Source organism: Hippopotamus amphibius, chromosome 5 (assembly GCF_030028045.1).
Source record: "Hippopotamus amphibius kiboko isolate mHipAmp2 chromosome 5, mHipAmp2.hap2, whole genome shotgun sequence".
Classification (NCBI taxonomy): Eukaryota; Metazoa; Chordata; class Mammalia; order Artiodactyla; family Hippopotamidae; genus Hippopotamus; species Hippopotamus amphibius.
This window is the reverse complement of record NC_080190.1, coordinates 166,123,664-166,145,938: the sequence shown is the minus strand read 5'-3', so window position 1 is coordinate 166,145,938 and position 22,275 is coordinate 166,123,664. Positions and strand designations below refer to the sequence as shown.

General features: G+C 50.5%; 1 protein-coding gene across 2 annotated transcripts in view; it reads right to left on the bottom strand.

Moving 5' to 3' along the window:
* TG (thyroglobulin) overlaps nucleotides 1–22,275 on the bottom strand; it is a 238,538-nt gene that overhangs the window by 27,001 nt on the left and 189,262 nt on the right. For both annotated transcript variants that reach the window (XM_057735105.1, XM_057735107.1), the window contains 2 exons: nucleotides 9,066–9,230; nucleotides 7,874–8,041 (listed from right to left, as the gene is read on the bottom strand). In XM_057735105.1, the coding sequence (XP_057591088.1) occupies nucleotides 7,874–8,041; nucleotides 9,066–9,230 (333 nt within the window). The remainder of the gene's footprint in view (nucleotides 1–7,873; nucleotides 8,042–9,065; nucleotides 9,231–22,275) is intronic.

Here is a 22,275-nt window from a genome sequence, read left to right as displayed (position 1 = left end):
AAATCTGTGTCTATAGCTCTGAACTCTCTCCTGAACTCCCAACTCATCTAGCCAACTGCTGATCCAAGATACATCCCAAATCTGGGCATTTCTCACCATTAACACGTCTTTAACCCTAATTTAAGATGCCAGCTCGCTCCCTGGACCTCGCAATGGACCTCGGTCTGGTCTCTAATTCCTTTGTTACCTTTCCATAGTCATTTTTCCATAGAGTTGCCAGAATGCTCTTCAAAAAGATGAATCAGTATGATCATTCTCTAGCTTAAAACTTTCTGAAAACTGTCCCCAGCAAGTAGAATAAAGTCACTTTTCTGATGGCCTAACAGGTGCCTCCAATATGTCCACCTTCCTCTCCCACCGCTCCCTCCATCACCCACTGGGTTTCCCAGCACCGGGCCTTCTGTGTCCCCCTGACCAGCGCTGCCTCAGGGCCTTTGCACTAGCTCCTCACCTAGCTCCCCTCACAGCTGGTGCTTCTCATCACTCAGGACCAGAAGCCGCCTCTCTGACCTCCCTGCTAAAGTGCTTTCCCCCGTTGCATAAGCTCCCCTCCTCTTACCATTACAGTTTTCATCAGAGCACTCTTCAAGAGCTGCAATTCTTACTTTCTCTTCGTACATATCACTCACTCTCTGTGTCCTCTCCCTGGAACATAAACTCCACGAGCTGGGACCCTTATCTGCTCAGGTTACAACTTTCCCCCGAGCCTGGAGGAGAGCCCTTAATGAGCTGCGTGTGTGAATCAACACAGGACCGCTCCTGCCTTGACCACTGAGTGTGGATGTGCCGGGACAAAGGGCCACCTTCTCCATCATCCAGCAGGCCCGGTGTCCAGGCCCCATCATCACTGCAGGGTCACACGATAAAATATTCCTTTTAATTTGAAATCAGAAGAAAAAATAAAGATGATAATGGGTATATAATAATGAACCCAGCCTACATTCATCTTTTACCTGCACGTTCAGAAAATATTTTTACTGTTTTAGGGGGACGAGTCAACCCCGCTGATCCCTGGCTTTCTCTGCACTGAGAATGAAATTCCCACACGGCAGGGCCAGGGGACACTCAGGTGAGGCCACATGTGTGAGTAACAACTCTGAGGGCCAGGTGGTTACAGAGCCAGCATGGAAAGGTCCCAGCGCAGTTTCTGGGGACTGGGCGCTGTCTCCTTCTCCTGGAAGTCCTCTCAGGGCTGGTCACCCTGTGCCCATTCAAAGGCTAAAGAGACGGCAGCTCAGACTGGCTAAGCAACCTGTCTGAATTGAATGGCTAAAGCAAGGAAATGAGACCCATTTTTCTGATTGCAGGTCCTGGGCTCTTCATGGGCCCCAGGTTGCTCAGAGTTCAGACCCTGGCACCTCCGCACCCAAGAGAGCTGGGGAATTCAGTGTGGCAGCCCCTCTCCGCAGGAAATCCATGCACTCCCTGGGACTCCTGCACGCTCCTCTGCTATAATCTGTCACCAAAAGGCTTGATTTTCCCAGGCTGGGGCTCATGCCAGCTCCTGGGGCTGCCAGGTGCCACTTTCCAACTCTCAGATGGGCTGCCCGCCCCCTCCCTGCTCCTCACAGGGCCCCCACCCCACCTGCTCCTGGACGAGGCCAACTCCTGGCCAAGCTCAGGGGCACCACGGTGGCAGCGGCGCCGATTCTGATTTTTCTTGCCTTCCTTGGAGACGCTTGTGCTTTGGAAGGGAAGGCAGAGCATTGCCTCTTGGAACAAATCTGCTTTTGATCATGCAAATTAATGCCCAGTTAATGTAGGCAGACTGTCAATTTCACCAGTTAGGGAGAGAGAGAGAGAGAGAAGAGAGGGAAAAATCCCCACCACGGCAACTGATGAAGAATTTCAACAGAAAGCTGCTACTTCAGAAAATAAGATCAGTCTCTGTGAACAGAGCCTTTCCAGGCATCTCAGGCAGCGCTGATGCTCCACGGGTATGTGGTCAACTTCGCTGGTGTCATTAAGGCTCCTTGGGTGGGCTGTAGCTGGACTGGGGTGGTAGGTGGGTGAGGGTCTTCACATGGACTTGCTGGAAGCCCTACCCACCCTCTTTGGGCTCCAGGAATTTACTGGGTCTCTGCGGAAGCGACAGACAGGTGAGTCCAGGGGCTCACTTAGGGTGGGAGGGACATGTACCCGTCCTGTGAGTCCCCCCGGGAAGCTGGATGGTGTGTGTTTGCAGGTTGGGCTATGGATGGTACTGATACAGGGGTGGCAGGAGGAGGAAGCACGCATGTGCAGCTGCCACGATTTGGAAAATTGGCTCAGGTCAGGCGAGGCGATGCAGTGATTGCACGCCCTTTGTATTCTTTCTTTCTCGGGATAATTCTCTGGGTTGGGGACAATAGCTTTGGCTACTGGTCATAATGGTACAGGCAAAGAATTAAGTGAAAAACGAATATTTACTGAGCATGTGCTACTTGCCGGACATGCTGCATGTATGATTTCTTCCAACATCTTTATGAGGATATGGACTCATAATCTCCCGATTTTACAGACAGGGAAACTGAGGCTCAGACTCTGGAGAACTCAGATACTCCTGATTACAACCCATGGACACCCAGGACACTGTCCCCGCTCTGTGGACAGACAGCTGGGAGGCCGGGGTCCTGGTCAGTTCCTTCGTCACCGGGTCACTCCTGCTGGCAGTGCCACTGTGCGTCCAGCGGCCCCCTCTTCCCCAACTGCCTGAGGTCCTGCAGAAGGACGTCCCTCTCTCCAAAGAGTGTGTATCAAACTGCATTTTAGTTATTTACTTTTGCCTATTTTCTATTTTGTTACTTGACTGTGAGCTCCCTGAGGGCAGGAATTCAGTTTGTGTTTCTGCCCCGAACACCTAGCACAGCGTCTGGTACTTAGTGAGTGACTTTGTGAAGTGTCGCATGGCTCAACGAACAGGTCTCCGTGTTGGGAAGACATGCCTGAGACCCTGTTCTAAGCGGAGGTGGGGATGTTCTATGGTTGGTGTGTCCTGCTTCTCCGCACAGACAGGGTGGGAAGGGCTGGGCCCGTGTGGATGGACAGAGAATTCGGGAGAAGGAATTGCTGGGATGGAGGCCCCTCTGGAATGTGTCATCTTGGGGTTCTCCTTGGCTAATGGCAGCTGGACTCAGGGGCTATAGAGCCTTCTGGGGGTAATGGAGAAACCCACAACCCAATGCTGAATGCAGGTCACGGGCAGGCTGAGGAAGGGAAAGTAACCCGGGGCACATGAGTGAGCAGGATGTTTTGAAATCGAAAAGAAACTTCAATACCACGTCCAGAGGGCAGCTGGTAGCTCGGTTCCCACTAGGGTGTCCACACTGCTCTGCGGCAGCTCTGTCCACACTGCTCCGCAGTTCTGAGGCTTCCTCGGGGCTGTGACCTGGCTGCCAGGTGTTGTAGATGTTGCTACTGCATTTCCATCCCCGTCCTAGAGTTTAGCGCCTGAAGCTCCCCCAGTTGGAGCCAGAGGACCTGCAGTGGAGACTTGGTTTTGCAAATGACTAGTGAGGTGACCTTGGGACAATCATTAAACCTCTCGAAATCTGTTTCTTCCTCAGTACAATGGTGTTAAATGTTGGTTCGTGAGTATGGCGCTCATAGCATTATGGCTGAGATAAGAGTAGAATGTGGGTGGAACTGCAAAGCCCTTTGCACCGAGTGGCCTTGATGCCAGCTGGGTCTGCGGCCATGGCCATGTACGCACATTGGTGGTGATAGCACGCTGTCATTGGTGGATGGCAAGCTCGTGGAGGGAAGGCCTGGCTCTTCCCAGAGGGCTGGGATAGAAAGTGGGTGCCTGCCTTTGGAGTTGGACAGGCCTGGATTTGAATTCTGGCTTCTCTCTGAACTGTGGTCCCGTCTGAAAATGAGTGATAATCCCTGGTGCAGAGGGTCATTTGGGGATGAATGATTTCCTTGAGGACTCCTAGATCAGATCCATAATTTCATTCTTTCAATCGATAAAGATTCACTGACCACTTACTGTGTACCAGACACTTTTGTAGGCACCGAGATATAGCAGAAAGCAAAATAAAGTCTCGGGGCTCACAGTCTAGTAGAGGAAGAAATGTAATAAACAAATATATACCCTGTCAAGGGGTACGGGTGCTGAGGATGCGGAGCAGGATAAGGGGGAGAGAGGACGGTGGGCGTGTGGCTGCCCTTCCCACCAGAGTGGTCCAGCAAGTTCTCTCTGAAGAAGCAGACCCTGAAGGAAGGGAGGCAGTGAGTTACCTGGAGAAGAACATTCTAGAAGGGGGAACAGAACGTGCCAAGACCCTAAGGTGGGAGTGTGCGCGGCGGATTTGAGGAACACCATGGGGACCAGTTGGGCGGAAGCACAGTGAGCAGCTGGGTGGCGGGGGGAGCGGTGCAGCAGGAGATGAGGTCAGACAGCAATCAGGGCCCATATCAGACAGTGGGCACTAAGGACTGTGGCTCTTCCTCTGTGGGAGCTCAGGCCACTGGAGGCCGCTGAGTACAGGGGTGACGCAATCTGACTTACACCACAAAGGGAGTAGTCCAGCCGCTGCGGTTCTCACGGATCTAAGGGGGCAAAGCCAGAAGCAGGGAGATGGTTGGGGGCCATTGTAAAAACCCCGGGGAAAGATGATGGCCTGGATCTGGGGGACGGCAAAAGAGGTGGGAGGAGGCGGTTGGAAACATTTTGAAGACAGCGCCAACCAGATGTGCCGATGGAATGCTGGCAGGCGGAGAGGGAGGTGTGGAGCCTGGGGTGCTCTTTATTGAGATGGTGAAGACAGCCAGAGGACAAGCTGGTTGGGGCGGGGGTATAAGTGGAATCGGCAGTTCTTTTTGGCCATGTTAAGAGTGAGAAGCGATGAGACATCGAAGTGAAGACGTCAAGTAGACCATGGGCCGAGCCAGTCTAGAGTTCAAGGGAAAAGCCCGGGCGAGAGGTATGGAGTTGGGCTGGAGACGTCAAGTAGACCATGGGCCAAGCCAGTCTAGAGTCCAAGGGAGAAGCCCGGGCGGGAGGTATAGAGTTGGGCTGGAGATACACGTTCAGGAGAGGCTGCCATGTGACGGCACTGCGAGTGTGGACCTAGCCTCTAACCCGACTGTTACTGCATCCCTTCTCCTCCCAATTCTCCACAGCAGTCAGCCCCTGGCTGGGTTCCCGGCAGGACGCAGCTCACGAGAACCGCCCAATGGCTGCACTAGCACCTGCTCACAGGGGAATAAATTGAGAAGGGAAGAGAGGAACAGTCTAACCTAGAATGAAGGGGCTGAGGGAGCACTGCCCAGCCTACGAGCTGTGGAACAGGGCTGGGCGCTGTTCCACCCTGCCCTCCCAGCTGCTTCCCTATTCTGGCACCTGGACTTGAGGCCATACCCTCCTACCCATCTCCTGGTAGGGGCAGTGAGCTCCTGTCAGCAGACACCACTTTTCTTTGCCAGTGGACCAAGGTAACATCTCCTTGAAAGCCTCTGAGGGACACTCGATGCATTGTTGAGGAGGACTCCCAGTCCTCTGGATGCGGGCTCCCTGCTGGAGGGGCTCAGAAATTCAGGACAGAGTTGGGAAATTTCCAAGATGCTGCTGGGAGAGGACCAGGAAAGACCAAGGCAACCACAGACATTCTCTTACAATGGGCAGGCATCCCCCGAAAATATAAACCTGAGCTGCCCTGTGGTCAACCCCAGCAACAAGTCCTCTGATGAAACCTCCCCTCCCCCTAGTCCTGATGGATGGCTTTTCCACGGGGCTGGGAGGAGTATGGAAACTTGCTGCCGGGGCCCGCTTCCCCCAACCCGTGTAGCAAGGTCCTCAGGCTCCCGGGGATGTAGTTCTTCCTCTGTCTCTAAGGTCAGAGATGGCTGGGGTGCATTTTCAGCACAGGGTCCAAAGAATCAGGGCTGTGAGGGTATAGTATCTTCTGCTCAAAGATCTTACATCTTCCCCTGCTGGCCAATGTGAATGAGGTATTGCATGGAAGAGGGTCCAGGGCCGATGTCCATGTCTTTCCATCCTGCCCATGCCGTAGGGCATCATCTCCTGCGATGAGCACGTAGAGCAGGCAGCACAAATGTAAGGACATGTATTTCTTTCTCCTGCTTTATAATTTTTGGTTTTTGTGAATCTTTTATAACAATTAGTATAAGAGTATGCACGTATAAATTTATACTCAAATAACTATGCTTACTATTTTTTAACTGATGATGGGGCTTGTTCAAAAGTCATTTGAAGACCCACTACTTCAGAGAAGAAAAACCCAGGGCTAGTGGTGGAGAGCGGGCTGGTTTCAGTGTTTCCTGTGTGTCAGTCTGGTTCCGTAATCAAGCTGCAGCCCCTTGAAATAAAGGACTGAGTCACACGTGGGTGCTCAGCAGAAAAACGCGGAGACGGATTGGGGACAAAAGGTCCTTCTCCACGGCTGTGAGTCAACCAGATGGAAGCTGACAGTGACTAAGCCCCACTTTACGGTGCCACCCCCAAAACACACACACACACACACAGAGGCAACACAACGCTCTCTATGTACACATATACATACAAACACACACGTGTGCGTATATGTTATATGTGATATGTCCATGTGTATATGAGTAATGTTAGTAGTATCAAATTCACTGCATTCTTTTTCACACTGCCACGCCTCCTGGGATAGCCTATATTAACACAGCCCACGTGAGCTGTGTATCTTTCTACAGCACTATCCTTTCACACTGAAATATATACTATTATACACATTTACATATTTACAGATATACACTGGTTGTTTTTTAAATATATGAATGCCACCTTAATTGTATACTCCTCTGCATTCTGATTTTTTGTTTTCCATTTAACAACATATCACAGGCATCCTCAAGACAGGAGAGATGTATCTGGTTCATTCTTTTACCATCTGCATCATATTCAATAGTTTGTGTGTGTCTTCTTTTAGTCAACCATTTCCCTGTTTATGAGCGTTTGAGTTGCTTCCAATGTTTTGCCACAATAATTAACACTGTGATTGATACCCTCGTATATATCTCACGTCAAAGTGGTGCTTTTATTGCTGTAAGATAGATTCCCCTAAGTGAGGTAGATTACCCAAGGAAATAGTGTAATCTAAAGGATGCGAGATCCTGTTCGGTTGCATTAATGATTCTTTTTTGTTGTTATTAATTCCAAGGATACTGTCTTATATTCAATAGAGCCAGACTGAGCCCCACATTCAGCGTGTGTGTCCTCACTGTGTGTCATGCACTGGGACCACCATCCCAGGTTGACAACCTAGAAGGCCCATCAGAAGTAGCTTGACAAAGAGGGGTGGGGGTGGAGGGCAGGGGAGAGTGTGCTCTACATCTTCCCGGGTGGCCGAATCCTGGGGAGGAGTGATGGCAGGAAGTGTCTGCTCAGGCAGATAAATGACCTCACAAGTCTCGCACTTTGCTGTGTCTCCAACAAGCCACAAAAAGCTGCTCTTGCCCTGTGCATGGCCACACTTTCCTGGGACGGCTTGGAAGCTCTAAAGTTCAGAAGCTTGGAAGGCTGGTGTTTGGGTTTCCCTGCCAGGACTCCCTTCATCCCCTCCCCTCTCCTTCTCCCAGCCTCCATGCACCAAGCACCCTTCGTGGAGCAGGGGTACCCACGGCCTGGCAACCTAAAGCTACAGAGCTGCTGGGTCAGCCCTGCTCACAGTTTCCCACGGTGATTCATTTACAGGTGTAATTTGTGGATGCGTCTGTGTTGCTCACAACTTGGCAGGTGTCTTATTTTTGAACCCCCCTCCCCCACCTCCCAAACTCCTTATAGTCTTTACATATGTGGTTTTTCAGCGATTGTAAGTTGATTTTACTCTTGACCAAGGTCAGACTTAGGTCCAGAGTCACTGGGCCACACCCCAGAGGGGCCCTTGGGGCCTTCTCTGCCTACCTTCATGGCCTTGGCTCTGTTGATGAGCCCATCGTCCTGAGAACTCCCAATGAGCAGGTCCACCTTCGCCCGTGGAGACCTCTGCAGCGCTCTGGCTGGAGCCTCTCGGAGGTACTGGCCATCGACCACAGGACCCCAGTAGTGGAAGGGGCCGCTCACGGCCAGGAGCTGCATTGGGTACAAAGGGGTATCATGATGTATATGGACTTTATCCTTTTAAAAAATGGTACTGGAATAATCAGTTGCATTGCTTCGTTTAATCAGGTCTTAACCATAATGCACACCAATGCTGGTTATTCATCCAGGGCTCTTTTGGGAAATAAGAGCAATGTGGCCAGAACAACAGGCAGGTAGGACACCAGGTGACAGTGCCAGGGCCAGGAAGGTGAGTCTTGCTCTGAGCAGTGGTGGTCCCTAGGAGAGCATCCCGGATCCTCCCACCAAGGTGACAACAGATCCAGCGGGAGGAACGGGTAAGCCTGAGCCTATAGTTGTGCGCGTGAAGCAAGAGGTATTGATCGAGGAGGGGGTAGTAGCTAAAGGCAGGATATGACAGGGAAATCCATCAGCTCTGGCCACGATCCGATTAGCCCATGTTTGGAGGAGCTGAGGATAAGACCCACTCCAGGTCTGTGGGTCCAGGCTCATTGCCGAAGGGATTAAAGCTTCAGCTCAGATGACAAGTTATTCTTGCTGGAGTCCCCTTTGTTAATATCAGGGCGGGCCAGAGAGACTGGGGGCTGTGAGCAGGATCTCTACAGGCTAGAGAAGAAGCACATGGCTGTCCTATCTAAGGGGGCATGGTGGCCTCACTCCGCTGTAGCCACGCCTGTAGCACTCAGTACACATCACTGTGACTTGACTGGGTGCCACCCCAGTCCCGGCAGAGGCAAGACCCTTTAAGTATTGTCACTGCATTTTCTTCTCCTACTCTATAAGCCTCCCATATTATCCCCATTGTACAGATAAAATCTGATGCGCAGAGAGATCTGTCGACCCTCAGGACCCGTGCTTGGTCCATTACGTACTGCGGCCCACACACGGCACGGGGGCTCAGGGAATAGGCATTCAGTTCCAGCTGGTCACCAACCTACTGTGTGGCCTTGGATGGGTCCTGTCTCCTTTCTAGGCCTGGTTTCCATCTGTAAAAGATCAAAGAACGTCCCTCCCCAACTTGCACACAAGTGCCTACCTTGGTCTGGGCATCATTGAGGATGTCGGCAGGCTCCCGGCGGAGGCAGGACACCATTTCTTGGACAGACGAGGTGGGGCAGCCAACCTCCTTCGCCAAAGCAGCTGCCTGCTGCCGAGCCCTCTCGGGCCTGATGACCACGGCAGGGGAGAGTGCGGAGCCGCCCTGGAAGAGAAAGCAGACTCAGGGCCCAAAGGCTAGGTCATCTCACATCCCCTGCTCAGCCCAGAGACCTCGGGGCTGCATCAGGGCTCTGCATTCTTCTTCCAGGTAGGGGAGTCCCAGGACCCTTCCTGGGATGCCCACAGGCATCTAGGAGGTCAGGGCTGATCAATATCATATCAGCATGCTGTGTGCTCTTGAATGAGTCTCCCTAGGCCTCAGTCTCCTGTGAAGTGAGAGCAGTGGGCCAAGCGACCTACAGTCTTAGCTCTGAACTAAAGTTATATATTGAGGCAAAGAGTTGATGGCGGTTGAACAGGGACAAAGATCAGAACTGTCCTCTGAGAAGAGGACTCTGCAAAATGCACACATCCCACCGGCACCTCCTGGGGGCTCCTTAAATAGCAAGCTGTGGTGGCTTGGTTAAGATAGAGCTGGACTTTAAAACAGATGCCCACTTAAAGGTGATGGAAACACAGTCACTGTGCAAGTAAATTGTATCAGCAAAGTCTCTATAAGTCTCCGTACGGATTTCAGGTCTCTGGGAGCACTTCCTCTCTAAGAATGCAGGTGGTGCCAGGAGTGGTGGCAGGGTCCCAGGAGATGATGGCTCCCTGGGCCTGGAGTGTTGGCGGAACTGGGTCTTCCACCCGGGGTGGGAGAGGTGATCTGGGTGGGGTCTTGACCAGGGTAGGACCCTGGGGCCTGTCCTCTGCGGGTCTCCCCCTGCCTCCAGCTCGGACGCGGGCTCCTCCCCACCATGGAATCAAGGACAGTCCGGACGGGACTGCTGGCGCCGCTACCATTACTCGTGATGCTGCCGCTAATAATTGTAAGAGAGCGGCCATCGACTGAGGACTTAGATAAACTCAAGAGCGTCCCCCTTTTTATCTCACTGGATCCTCACAGTAGCTGTGTACGTGAGAGGCTGTTACTGTCTTCATTTTATAAATATGGAAATAAAGAAATAGGGAAATTAAGCAGCTTGGCCAAGGCCAAAAATCTTGTTAGATGTGGAACCAGCCTGTGGCTTCAGACAGCTGGGTTCCAGAGTGTGCTGTGCTCTATCACCTGAGGCAGAAAGTGGAAGGTTCTAGATCTGTGACCAACCTCTGTAAGGAGGGGCAGCTGAGCTGGAGAGTATCGTTCACTCACCACTTACTGCCACCTGCCAGGTGGTCCCCCTCCCAAGGACTTTGTCTGCTTTGTCTCATATAATTTTCACAATGAGAACACGAGGTTGGTAGAAGCGCCATGCCCACCATGCAGACGAGCAAACTAGGGCTCTGAGCCGAAAGAGAAAATCCTCCCTTATCAAACGTCTAAGATGTACCAGGAGCTGGGAGCTTGGCAACCACAGTTATAAGCACTTCACATGTATGAATAAATCCTCTTCCAACCCTGGGAGGTAAATGTGATTTACGCCCTTATCTTAGAGAGGAGGAAAGTAAGGCACAGAGAGGTTCAGTATCTTGTCCAACGCCACACAGCTGGTGAGTGCAGAGCCAGGACTCTAGCCTCAGCAGCCCACCCCTGGGCGGTGCTCTCAACCCCAGAGGATGCCATGTGTGTCCTCACATCTTGAACAAGATGGTGCATCCTGGAGCTGAACTGCCCCCCCTTGCTCCCATGTGAAGAGAGCACTGATCTGGCCAACTCTGTGGTATATGTTTCCATTGCAGGCTCTACCCTGAGTTAAAAATACCAGCGACACAGAGCTCGATTTCCTCATACGTGAAATGGGTTTCCCAGCAAGCGTGTGCTCCCCTGGGTGGTTGGTGCTCATACCCATTGTGTAAAAGACAAGAGAAAGAGAGGTCCAAAAGGGCCCGAGAGCCTGCTGGGCGAGTTTCCTGGAATAGGGACTACGTTCCAGTGCTGCCCCCGGGAGGTCCCGGGGTCTTTGTGCTTCGGGTCAGGACAGAGGGTCACAGGCAAAGCACGGGTGCTGCAGTGAGAATAGGCTGCCCCAAGGGTAGACGGAGAGCTGAGGGCAGCACTCGGCAGAGTGGACGCCCATAGGGCAAACATAGGGCCTGGCGCCTGGGACTGGGCCTGTCCACAAGGTGGGTGGAGGCTCCCAATCCCAGAAGCTAAATGCAGTGAATGTAGAAGCTCTGCACCCCAGACCTGGCCCCAAGTCTACAGGCTGACTTCATGTGTTCCTCGACACCTCTCTCCTGGGCACCTGGACGCAGAAGTATTGACCCACGTGGCCCCTCTGGGGTGGGTGAGATGCCCAAGAATTGCAAGAGCCAATCTCGATGGAGTGTTCTGTGCGTCCTCAGTATTTGACAGATATTAATTGACTTAAGCCTCACAACCATCCCATGAGGCAAGGGGAATTATCACCCGATTTTACAGATGAGGGAATTTAAGGCACAGAGAGGCTCTGTGGATGGCCAGCCAAGGGCTTGCCCTGAGCATCAGTGTCTGTAAACCAGGGCGAGTTCCAAGCAGTAATAAAAGTGAAATGCCAGCCAGTGCTGGCCACCCTGGAGCTCAGCAATGGTGTCAGAAAGTAAAGGTCACAAAGGTTGAGCCCCTACGTGGAGTCCTTGTACCCTCGGGTTTATCTTTCCAACACTGAGGGTGACAGCTTTTCTGAGAACCACTGGATGTGCTCAGTCTTAAGGGGAAACACACACACACACACACACACACACATATACACACACACACGCTCAAGATATTCAGGGTCAAAGTCCCATGTTCTAAAGAGCGGGTTGAGCTCACCAAGTGCAGAAGGCTGAGGGGGGCCTCTGAGCCCGCTCTGCCCACAGGTAGGCTGGGAGGAGATGTGGACTTCAGGATGGGGCCCTCTAATGTGTTCTACATTTTCTGCAGATACAGAAAGCCAGAGTCCTTGATACGGTGAGGAAGTGGTTAAAGGCGTGGGTTACGCTGATATTGTAAGAGAACTCAGAGAACTTTCCTCTCCTCAACTACTGTGTTTTAATCGATCTTTCTGAAGGAAACCATGTTCTTCATGGAAAATCAGTGGTTAAATAAGCCAACGGCCGGCTCAGCCCTCACTTTGAAGCACTTGGTTGAAGACAGAGAACTGGGGGTGGGAGGAGGGGGTGGTGCGCAGAGTCAAGCAAAGAGCCGGGGCTTCGCGGGCAGAAGAACCAGGCTCAACCCCCAGCCCTGTTGCTCGCTGATGAAGTGACCTTGGGCAAGTGAGTGACACCCGGGGCCTCGGTTTCCTCATCTGTGAATGGGGGGGGGGGCACTTCATAGGTGATGGGGAGGAGGCCTAGAGGAGGTGGCGGCATCCTCCCCACTGGGGACGGCGAGGTCCCTACTGCTGTGAGCCCCTCCGGGCTCAGGGGACCAGGGACTGGCAGCGGGGTCTCTCCAGCCCACCTGTCATGCCAACCATCCATCCCCAGCCCTGGGCCCGCACCTTATCTACATCTGACCTAACTATCAAATGGCAATGAGTTTCCGCTTGTAGTTGAGTTTTTTTTTTTTTTTTTCAACTTTATAGTGCAGGGAAAACCACAACTGCTGATCACTGCTTTTTCTTTCTGGAGCCTCTGAACATGGGAAGGTGTCTCGACCTCAGTCAGCCACCACGGTCACCTCAGAGCCAGGACCCGCCCCTGGACAAGCACACGCACAGACCACGCGGTCACGGACAGAAAGGCACACTCACAGTACAGTCACACGCACACACATTACAGACACACAGACTCCCACTCAAAAACTCACGCTCTCACACAGAGACACAGGCAGGAAGACACACAGGGACACACTCAGATATATACAGACACACCAGAGTTTCCTAAACTGGACACCGCAGTGCACCACTCACAGCCCTTCCTCGGAAAGCGCCAAGGAGGCAGGAATTTCTGTGACAGATGTGCCATCCAGGGAGGGACCGGTGTGTCGGAGGAGGTGTCTCTGGGTGGCAGGTGAGCCCTCCAGGAGGTGCCAGCTCCTCATCTCCTTCCTTGCGACCCTCAGCCTCCCCACCCGCCCCACTGTAGATCCCTCACCCCTGTGCGGGTCGGTGATGTCACCTTGTGGGGAAAGAGGGGTGGGTGGGAAGCTGGGCCCAGTGTGGAATCAAGGAGTTAATTCACTCCAAGCCCTTGGGAAGGTGCCCAGCACACAGCAATGATGGCAGTCATTATTCAAACAGCACTCACTGTGCGCCACGCACTCCGGGAGGATGTGCACAGAGGCTGTTTTACACCCGAGAGCGACCCTGCGTACGAGGTGGGGCAGGGTTATCTCAGTCTTACAGGTGATGGAGCTCAGGGCAGAGATCGGGCCACTCGCCCCACGGCTCACGGCTGGGGAGCGCCGGCACCGGGACTCGAACCCAGGCAGCTGCCCCCTTAGCACCACGTTCTAACCTTGCACGTCCTCAGTCTGATGCCTCTGGTCACTGGTTCCTTTCTGTCCCTGTGTGAATATGGGGGTCAAAGCAAAGTGGTTTCGACCCCAGCTCTGCCTGCTGCCATCGTGACAACTCCCTTTGTCATTCTGGGCTTCCAGCTCCTGATCAGGAAAATGGGGATTTTTTCGTGAACATTCACAGCGCCGGTGCTCAGAGTAAACGAGATGATGGGTGCAAACTAGCACGGAATTATCGCTCAGGAAATAAAGTTCGTTGTGATTATCACGATGGACACCATTACCCATGCACTTAACTCCCACGATATGACTTATTCTCATGGCCTAAAAAATCACTTAATTAAACCTGTCGTTACAAACCAAGTGACGGGCAGCAAGTCCCTCGCGATCTCTGTCTTGGAGTCCTGCTCATCCTCACTTCCTGCTTTTTGAAAGTATGGACTACATCCAGCAGGGCACACATACTAGTGGCCTCAAGACGAGGCTCTCTACCATCAGGGTCAAGAGAGAGCCAGGAATTCTCTGGCTTTCAAAGTTCAGAGCGGGCATCAGGGTGGTCCAGAGGAAGTTGCACAGATGTAGGACTTGTGGGCTTTGATGGGAGGAAATGATTAGAGAAAAGGAAAGAGGGTGGGTCACCACTCTTGGGGGAGTGGGCAGAGATGGCAGGTGAATTCAGGGGTCCAATTACCCAAGGGAGCTCTTGGGGGTAGAAGCTGGTTTCAAGTATCCCAGCATCCCCAGAATAGGACTTGGAACTCAGAGTAAAATGTACTGAATGAGTGAGCCAGTGACTGCGTAAGTGGATGGATGGATGGATGGATGGATGGATGGATGGATGGATGGACCAGTTAATCTTCCTGAGTGAAGAGAGGCACGTGCACAGAGAAGTAGTGAGGAACGGAAGTGAGAGGGCTTTAAATCCAGCCTAAGCAAGAGACTCAATTAGAAGACAGTAAGCACTGAGATACAGGACAGGTATCCCACAGGCTATGAGGAGTCAGTAAAGGCTTCTGAACAGGGTGTTAGAGAAGGTATTTTAGGAATGTCCTTGAGTCATTTGTCTTTGCATCTCAGTGCTGGAAATAGTGCGTAGCACTCAGTAGCTTCTCAGCAAATGAGCGTTGAAGCCTCCTGAAGATGCACTTCTGTTGGCAGAGGTTGGGATGGTTATTCCTTTAACCCAGAGCCTAGCACAAAGCTTGGTGTAAGGGGTCCTTCGCTAAACATTGGTGAACAGAATGGAACTCGAAGGAATGGCTGGGGGGTGAACTGACCGCTGGTGGATGAACCAAGAGGTCCCGCCTGCAGCAGGGAGCCAGGTGGAGGCTCACATGGCCAGAGGGGAAAAGGATTGAGGTGTGAGGCAGGGCACCACTGCCACTGTCATGCATAGGACCCTTCCCTAGGACCAGAACATCGTAGACTGGCTGGGGGACACCACTGAGGCAGACAACTAGGAGAGAATTCTGCAACGTAAAGCAAGAGATGGACTTTTAAGAAAAGTCTGCTATACGTCCAAGCTAATATTAGTATTCTCTTTCATCTTTTCCACCCCGGAATCATCTTCTTTTCTTGATCCCTAAAAGCATGAGTTTCGTCTCATTTGTAACTCTTCCATTTTGGCAAAACTTCAGTCAAAGGGATGATCATTAACACAACTTTCATCTTGAAACCCTAGTCTGAGGGCATAAGCGCTTCTTATAAGCTCCCTCTTCTTCTTAGGAATCAGCAGTTCTTGGTTTTAGTCAGTGAAAGCCAAGGGAACTTGGATGAGGAAAAGAAGTTGTATCTTAGCCCTTGTTAATGTCCTCTGAATATCCGCCAAGGTGTTGCCCTGGCCTTGAAGCATCTTAACACCAAGTACAGGGATGAATGGTAACCTAGGAGAGCAAGTGAAAGGTAAGGCTGGAAGAGGCTCTGTGAGTGCTGCTTCTCTTAGGAGAGGTGTGTGTGTGCAAAATACATCACCTCCCTAAGCTCAGTGCCCTCCGCGATATAGTGCCGGCCTCACCGCCTTGCTGCCAGAGGTGTAGCAAGTACGCTGTGTGAGGAACTCAGCACAGGGCCAGGTGCAGAACAAACGCTCTCCACTGGCTTCCTTTCCTTCTCTTCCTCTTAGTTCTGTGGGTCTTCCCGGTAGGACATGCCAGCCCTTCGCTGACTAATGCTACCTGTTGTTCTCTTTAAAACTTTGAAAATAACTTCCAGTGTGGAAAAGTGGGGTAGCGCTTCATAAACAGCCACTGATGGCAGCAGTCAGAACCTGCAGGGAAAACAAACAGTCCGGTCCCTCCGAGGCGCAGGGAACTGAGCAGGGGCACGGCCGGCTCTGCTTCCTCCCTGCCGTGGGACACCTGCAGAACCCTCCTGACCCCTCGACCTCTCTCCACCTCCATCTCCCCACCTTTATAACTTTAAAAAAGATTTTTTTAAAGTTTTTTTGGCCACGCTGCATGGCAATGTGGGATCTTAGTTCCCCAAACAGGGCCTGTACCTCCTGCATTGGAAACGCAATCTTAACCACTGGACCACCAGGGAAGTCCCACTCCATCTTTATATAAATTTTAAAGGGAAGTGGAAGGGAACTCAGCATTTACAAAGTAACTTTTAAGAGCCAGGTCATTCACGCACATTTTCTCATGGGATCCCAGCAACAGCCCTGTAAGGAATATCATCCCCACTTTACAGATGGGGAGACTGAGGCCCAGAGTGGGCAAATACTTTGTTCAAGGTCTGGGGACTAAAAGCAGCAGAGCCAGGGTCATAAAGCTTGCACTGTCTCCCCTACACTGTCCTACCTACGGCTGAAAACAACGAGAACTCAGCCCATCACACTTATTTTCCACTCCACTCGGGAGTGGCTGATGGGTGATGACTCGTAAACAAAATCTTTGCGAGGGTGGCCAGGACAGAGAGAGGAAAGGCAGGGAGAGTCTGGCTTCTCCCGAGGCAGGAGTGCCGAATGGGGAACAGTCACACGGGATGGCTCGAAAAGGTCCATTGTCATGACCTCATTATGTCCGCAGCCTGGAAAAGCCACACTGAGACAAACCAGAACCCACCCTGGGTCATTTTGATGTGCATTTACAACTGTTCCATACTCTGCTTTACACAGAGCACTCACTTAGACCATCTCATTTCAATACCCTCCCCCACCCGATGAAGTAGGAAGAACCAGTATTATTTAAAAAGGAAATACATTACTTATTTAGTCACTGTTTTGTATATTCCCCACTTCATTCCAAAAAGCAATTGGAGTATACTCGGGAAAGAATATAAAAGAAGTTTAGTAAGCTGCTAGTACCAGGTGAAGGAGGTTAAGAAGTCGGATTTTCTGATCCCAAGATGCTGTGGCTTCCTCATGATGCCATGCTGCCTCGATGGAGGGCAGGGCTCCTGTGAAATTCATGGGCATCCTGTCCCCCTCACCATCTCCCCATCGCCTATCACTCCACCAGGCTCTTTGGATAGCCCAACTTTTTCTATTCCCAGAGTCCCCTATTAATTCAAGGAGCAGGAACGATGGGTGAGTTTTATGGGCTTTTTATACTTTTCAGAATATTCTAACTTTTCTCCAATTAATTTATATTACATTTAATTAGAAAGAATTTTAATTACATTTACAAGATCAATCCCATACTAAAATATAACCTGACTCTTGTCAAGAGGAAAGCGGCACAAGTGGCGAGGACAAGACCGTGTAAGAACACTTGGCAGGGGAAATAAGAGGAAGACCCCTGAGGGCGGAGGGAGGTGGTCCTGACCGAGAGGAGTGGGCCCAGGAACAAGACTCACCATCCTCACAACATGACAATCCTCTTCACACCCTGGAAATAGCTAGTGTGTATCGTTCTACAGCCATCAGTGTAACCGCAGTTTAGTTAAAGGTAAAACAGCAAATTTTGCAACTTTTAAAGCAAAAATCACAGCACAAAAATATATGGTAGAAAATAAACTTGAGGAAAATAAAGAAAATTAAAATTACATATGATCTTCCAAATCAAGGAGCCGACTGTCAAATACTGCTTAGCCTTTCAGCATGTCTCTTCTGTGCGCCTGTGAGTGTGTGTGTGTGTCTGTGTGTATTTGTATATTTATATGTAGGGAATAAAATAGATCGTACTAATTTTGAAGCTGTCTGTTTCGCCTCACGGTCCATTGTGAGTATGAGTCTGCACCAATACCTAACTATTTACGAGCACTACCACCATGCATTGGGTATTTCGGCTGCTAGGGAGAGAGTTACAGAGAGGATAGGAGGAGCTGCAGGTCAAACACTTGGATGCAAAGCCCAGCTCTGATTTGTACTTTTTGATTTGGACTCTTCCTTCATCTGCACGAAGACATGTAATGATGCTGCTAGCTTCCCTAGAGGACTATTGCAGTGAAAAATAAGATGATTTTCAGATAGCAGTAGGGTGCATTGCACATGTGAGTATTCAATTCAGCAAGAGCTCTTATTGTTTCCAGTTTTATGATGTTTTAGACAACACTGAAATGCACATCCTTGTAGCTAAATCTATCCACAGAGCCATCATGATTTTCTTATACAAAAGAATTACTCGGTCAAAAGGCATACGTTTATTTTTCTGCAAGATAATGAAAATGTATTGAATGAGCAGCTTACATAATTTTAATCGTTTCCTAACAGATACCATGTGAAAACCTTTATTAAAGGAAAGTATTTTTGTATTGTGTATGTATGATGAACATTTACATAGCATTTTAAGCCATGTTTCTTGCTTCTATAGCTAACTTTTAAAAAATGGTTTTATTGAGATATGTCATCTACCATACAGTTTTCACTCATTTAAAGCATACAATTTAATAGTTTTTACTATATTCACAGAGTCATGCAACCATCACCATAATCTACTTTTAGAACATTTTCATCATCCCACAAAACATCCTTTACCTACCAGGAGTTAGTCCCCATTCTCCACCCTCACTCCCGTCCCTGGAAACCACTGTTGTCCTTTCGGTCCCTACAGAGTTGCTTATTCTGAACACGTCATATGATGGAATCACACAGTACTGTGGCCTTTTGTGTCCAGCTGCTTTCACTTCACCTGTGGTATAGCATGGAAGCACCAGGACTTCATTCCTTTTTGTGGCTGAATAGTATTCTGTTGTTTAGATATATGACATTTTGTGTATCTATTTATCAGCGAATGGACATTAGGGTTGTTTGTACTTTTTGGTGATTATAGGCAGTGCTGTTATGAACATTCATGCTAATTTTGTGTGTGGACATATGTCTTCATTTCTCTTGGTTGTATTCCTAGGAGTGGAATTGCTGGGTCGTATGGTAACTCTATGTTTAACCCTTTCAGAAGCAGCCAACGTGCTTTCTAAAGCAGCTGCACCATTTTATATTCCCACAAGCAATGGATGAATGTTCCAATCTCTCCACATCCTTGTCAACACTTACCAGTGTCTTTTTAATGATTATTATGGTGGTTTTAGTGGGTACGAAGTGGTATCTCACTGTGGTTTTAATTTGCATTTCCCTAATGTCTGTGATGTTGAGCATCTTTCCACGTGCTTATGGCCCATCTGTATATCTTCCTTGGAGAAATGTCTCTTCAGATCATTTGTCCATTTTTAAATTGGGATTGTCTTTTGTTATCGGGTTTTAAGTGTTCTTTATATATTCTGGATATAAGTTCTTTATCAGATATATGATTTGCAAGTATTTTCTCCCATCCTATGGACTGTCTTTTCACTTTCTTGATGGTATTTTTGCAGCTCAAAAGTTTTTAGTTTTGGTGAAGACCAAAGTATTCATTTTCTTCTTTGCTGCATATGCTTTATAAGAAACCACTGCTTAATCCAAGGTCCAGCAGTCCCACCTAGCATTCTATTTTATACATATATTTAAAACATTTTTTTTACAATGTGCTGCCAAAATGCCTTACAAAATGTTTGTACCTTGGTATATGACTATTTGCAAACTTAACCTACTGACCAGCTGCATTTACACGCGGAGGAAAGAGCCAACAGGTAGTGGGCGCCTGCTGTGTCCTACACACTTTACATCATCTTCTAAACCTCTGAACCAGGGAGAGGAGGCTGTGTCCCTTTCATTAAAGAAGGACAAAGCCTCAGACAGGATAAATGAGTTGTCCCAAATCACCCACTGCTTCTGAGTTGGATTCAGTCTGTTGGTCTCCAACGCAGCCGCACTGCCTGGCCTCCCTGTGCCAAAGGGAAAAGGGACCAGGCGACTATCTGCACTCAACCTCCCTTCTCCTGACATCTTTGGCAAACGTTACTCTCCACGTGGCTTGGCTACAAATTGTCCCCTTTACCTGGATGCGCTGTGCGGAGGCCTTGCCCAGGTATCCGCTCGGGGGAGCCCTCCTGGGTCGTGGCGCGGGGGGTGGAGGTGGGGGGGAATGCCTCCCAGGCACTTGCTCAGCCTTGGCTTTGCCCGTTTAGAACAGAGCTTGCGCTCCTGTCATGCTTCTCCTCCAGGCTCTTGGAGACTTGACAAAATGCCTTTTTCCATCTGTCACAAACATTACATCCCATGGCCTCAGTCACCTTCTGGCTGTCAGAAACCATTTAAACGCTTGGCACTTGAAAAGCACTGCTTTCCCAGGCAAAGGTATCACCCTTTAAAAGTGACACCCTGAGTGATGGCCAAGGCAACGGCTGCCCCCTTATTTCAAAGGGAATTGAAAAGGCAGGCTCCTGAATCTCTCCCTCTGTTCTCAAAGAGCAATTTGTATGTATACGGTGGGTAAGTGTCACCTTTTAAAAATAATTTCAAAATTATAACTTGTAAAAGTGCCTAGATGTTGCTTTCCATTCATATATTCCTGTGGCTTTGTCTCAGGGACCAGCAGGCCCAGAATAACGTCTAGGGTAGCTGGGACTGTGTGGAGGAAGAGGGCAAGTCTTGGCCTTAGAGGATGTCAGCCTGGGCTTCCCACATTCTTATTCTTTGGCTTTGAACAAATTAGTCACCTCCTCAAGCCTCAGTCCCCTCAGCGATAAAACACCTGCCTCCCAGCCTTGCTGCAAGAGGTGTAGCAAGTACACTGCGTGAGGAGCTCAGCACGGGGCCAGGGCCAGAGCAAATGTGCCACTGGCTTCCCTTCCTTCTCTTCCTCTTAGTTCTGCGGGTCCTCCCAGTAGGACATGCCAGCCCTTCGTGGACTAATTCTTTTGAATCTGTTGGAATTCTATTGGATAAGATCTTATGCAAAAACCTGAACAACCTTTTTGGCCAACCCAATACATTGTCATGCTCCTTAAATTTTTGAAAAACAAAACCAGTGTAGAGAAGTGGTAAGAACATAGACTCAGAAATCAGGAAGACTTGTGTTCAAGCCTCTGCTCTGTCCCTCAGTGGCCTTGTCATGTTGGGCAAATCAATGAGCTTCACCAAATCCATCTTGTAAAGTTGGGCTGTAATTCATCCTTCTTAGTTCTGTGACATCAGTATACATGCAAAAATGGTGCCGGTGGCAGCTCTAGGGGTTAGCCAGCCCCCGCCCAGGGATGTACTCATATATCTAGTTTCAAGGTGGAAAGATGGAGGGGTGAGGGGCACTGCCCAGATTCCCAGCCCAGAGGAAGCTGGCCCAGAACTGAAGCCTGGATGCTTGCCCCACGAGAGAAACTGAGCTGCTTGCTTTCCCTGTAAGTTTGACTCCACAGTCAGCCATGGCATGTGAACTTCCCCACCAAACATGCGCATCTAGAAGACAGTAGAGGCTGGCCCAGACATCTAGGAGTGAGAAGCCACTGATTACTAGTTTCCTCCCCATCACCTCTGATCACCTCCCTATCGCCATCCCCGCTCCCCACCCCCCACCTCTTTGCTTTCTTCCTCCTCCCTTCCCTCCTGGAGTAAATGGCCCTGACCAGCTTCTGACTCATGGAAAGGGCTTCCTGCGCTTGCGCTGGAGAAGTGCAGTGCGTGTGCAAGTTCTGAGACTCTGGTGGGTGTGAATGGTCTTGTATGTGCAGAAGGGGACCTGGGTAGGGTGGCCTCTCAGGGGACAGTAGCACCAGGAGATGACCGGGGTTGTGTGGACATGGCCGGTGGTGACTCTGTGCAGAGGGCATGGGAGCAGAGCAGAGAGGAGGGATGTGGCCGAGTGCAGGTGTGACATCCTTGAAGGGGTCATCTGAGGAAGGGGCGTCGTGGCCAGAGGCTGGACTGGGAGCAGGGCACTGGCCGAGGATGGCCTTTCTGGGTGCCACGTGCAAAGGCGTGGGTGAGGGGCCACCCCGGAAAGTTCAGTTGAGGGTGCTGGAGTCAGGTTCTGGGCTGGGTGTCCCTGTGCTGGCCACAGTGGTGGGGAGGAGGGCTGGAGGGAGGGGGCCACACCAGAAGTGGACAGTCCAGGGTTCCCACCCACCATCCGGACCACAGAGGCCACCATGGACTCGATCGTTGAGGTTCCTGAGGGCAAACTGTCTGCACAACCAGCTGAACTGAAACCCCTGACCCTGGCCTGTCCTGGCAGCTGTGTCTTCAGGCCTGAGCCTCAGACTCCAACCCTCCCGCACTTGGCCTTGTGTGTTCAGATGGGCCCGGCTTTTTCCACTGCCCACTTCCTTATCTTGTGTTAGCTTCAGCTGAGTGTGAGGTCTGAGTCCAATCCTCACCCTGTAACGAGGGTGGCCCTGCAGCCCCGGGGCCCATTATTCCAGCAGACCA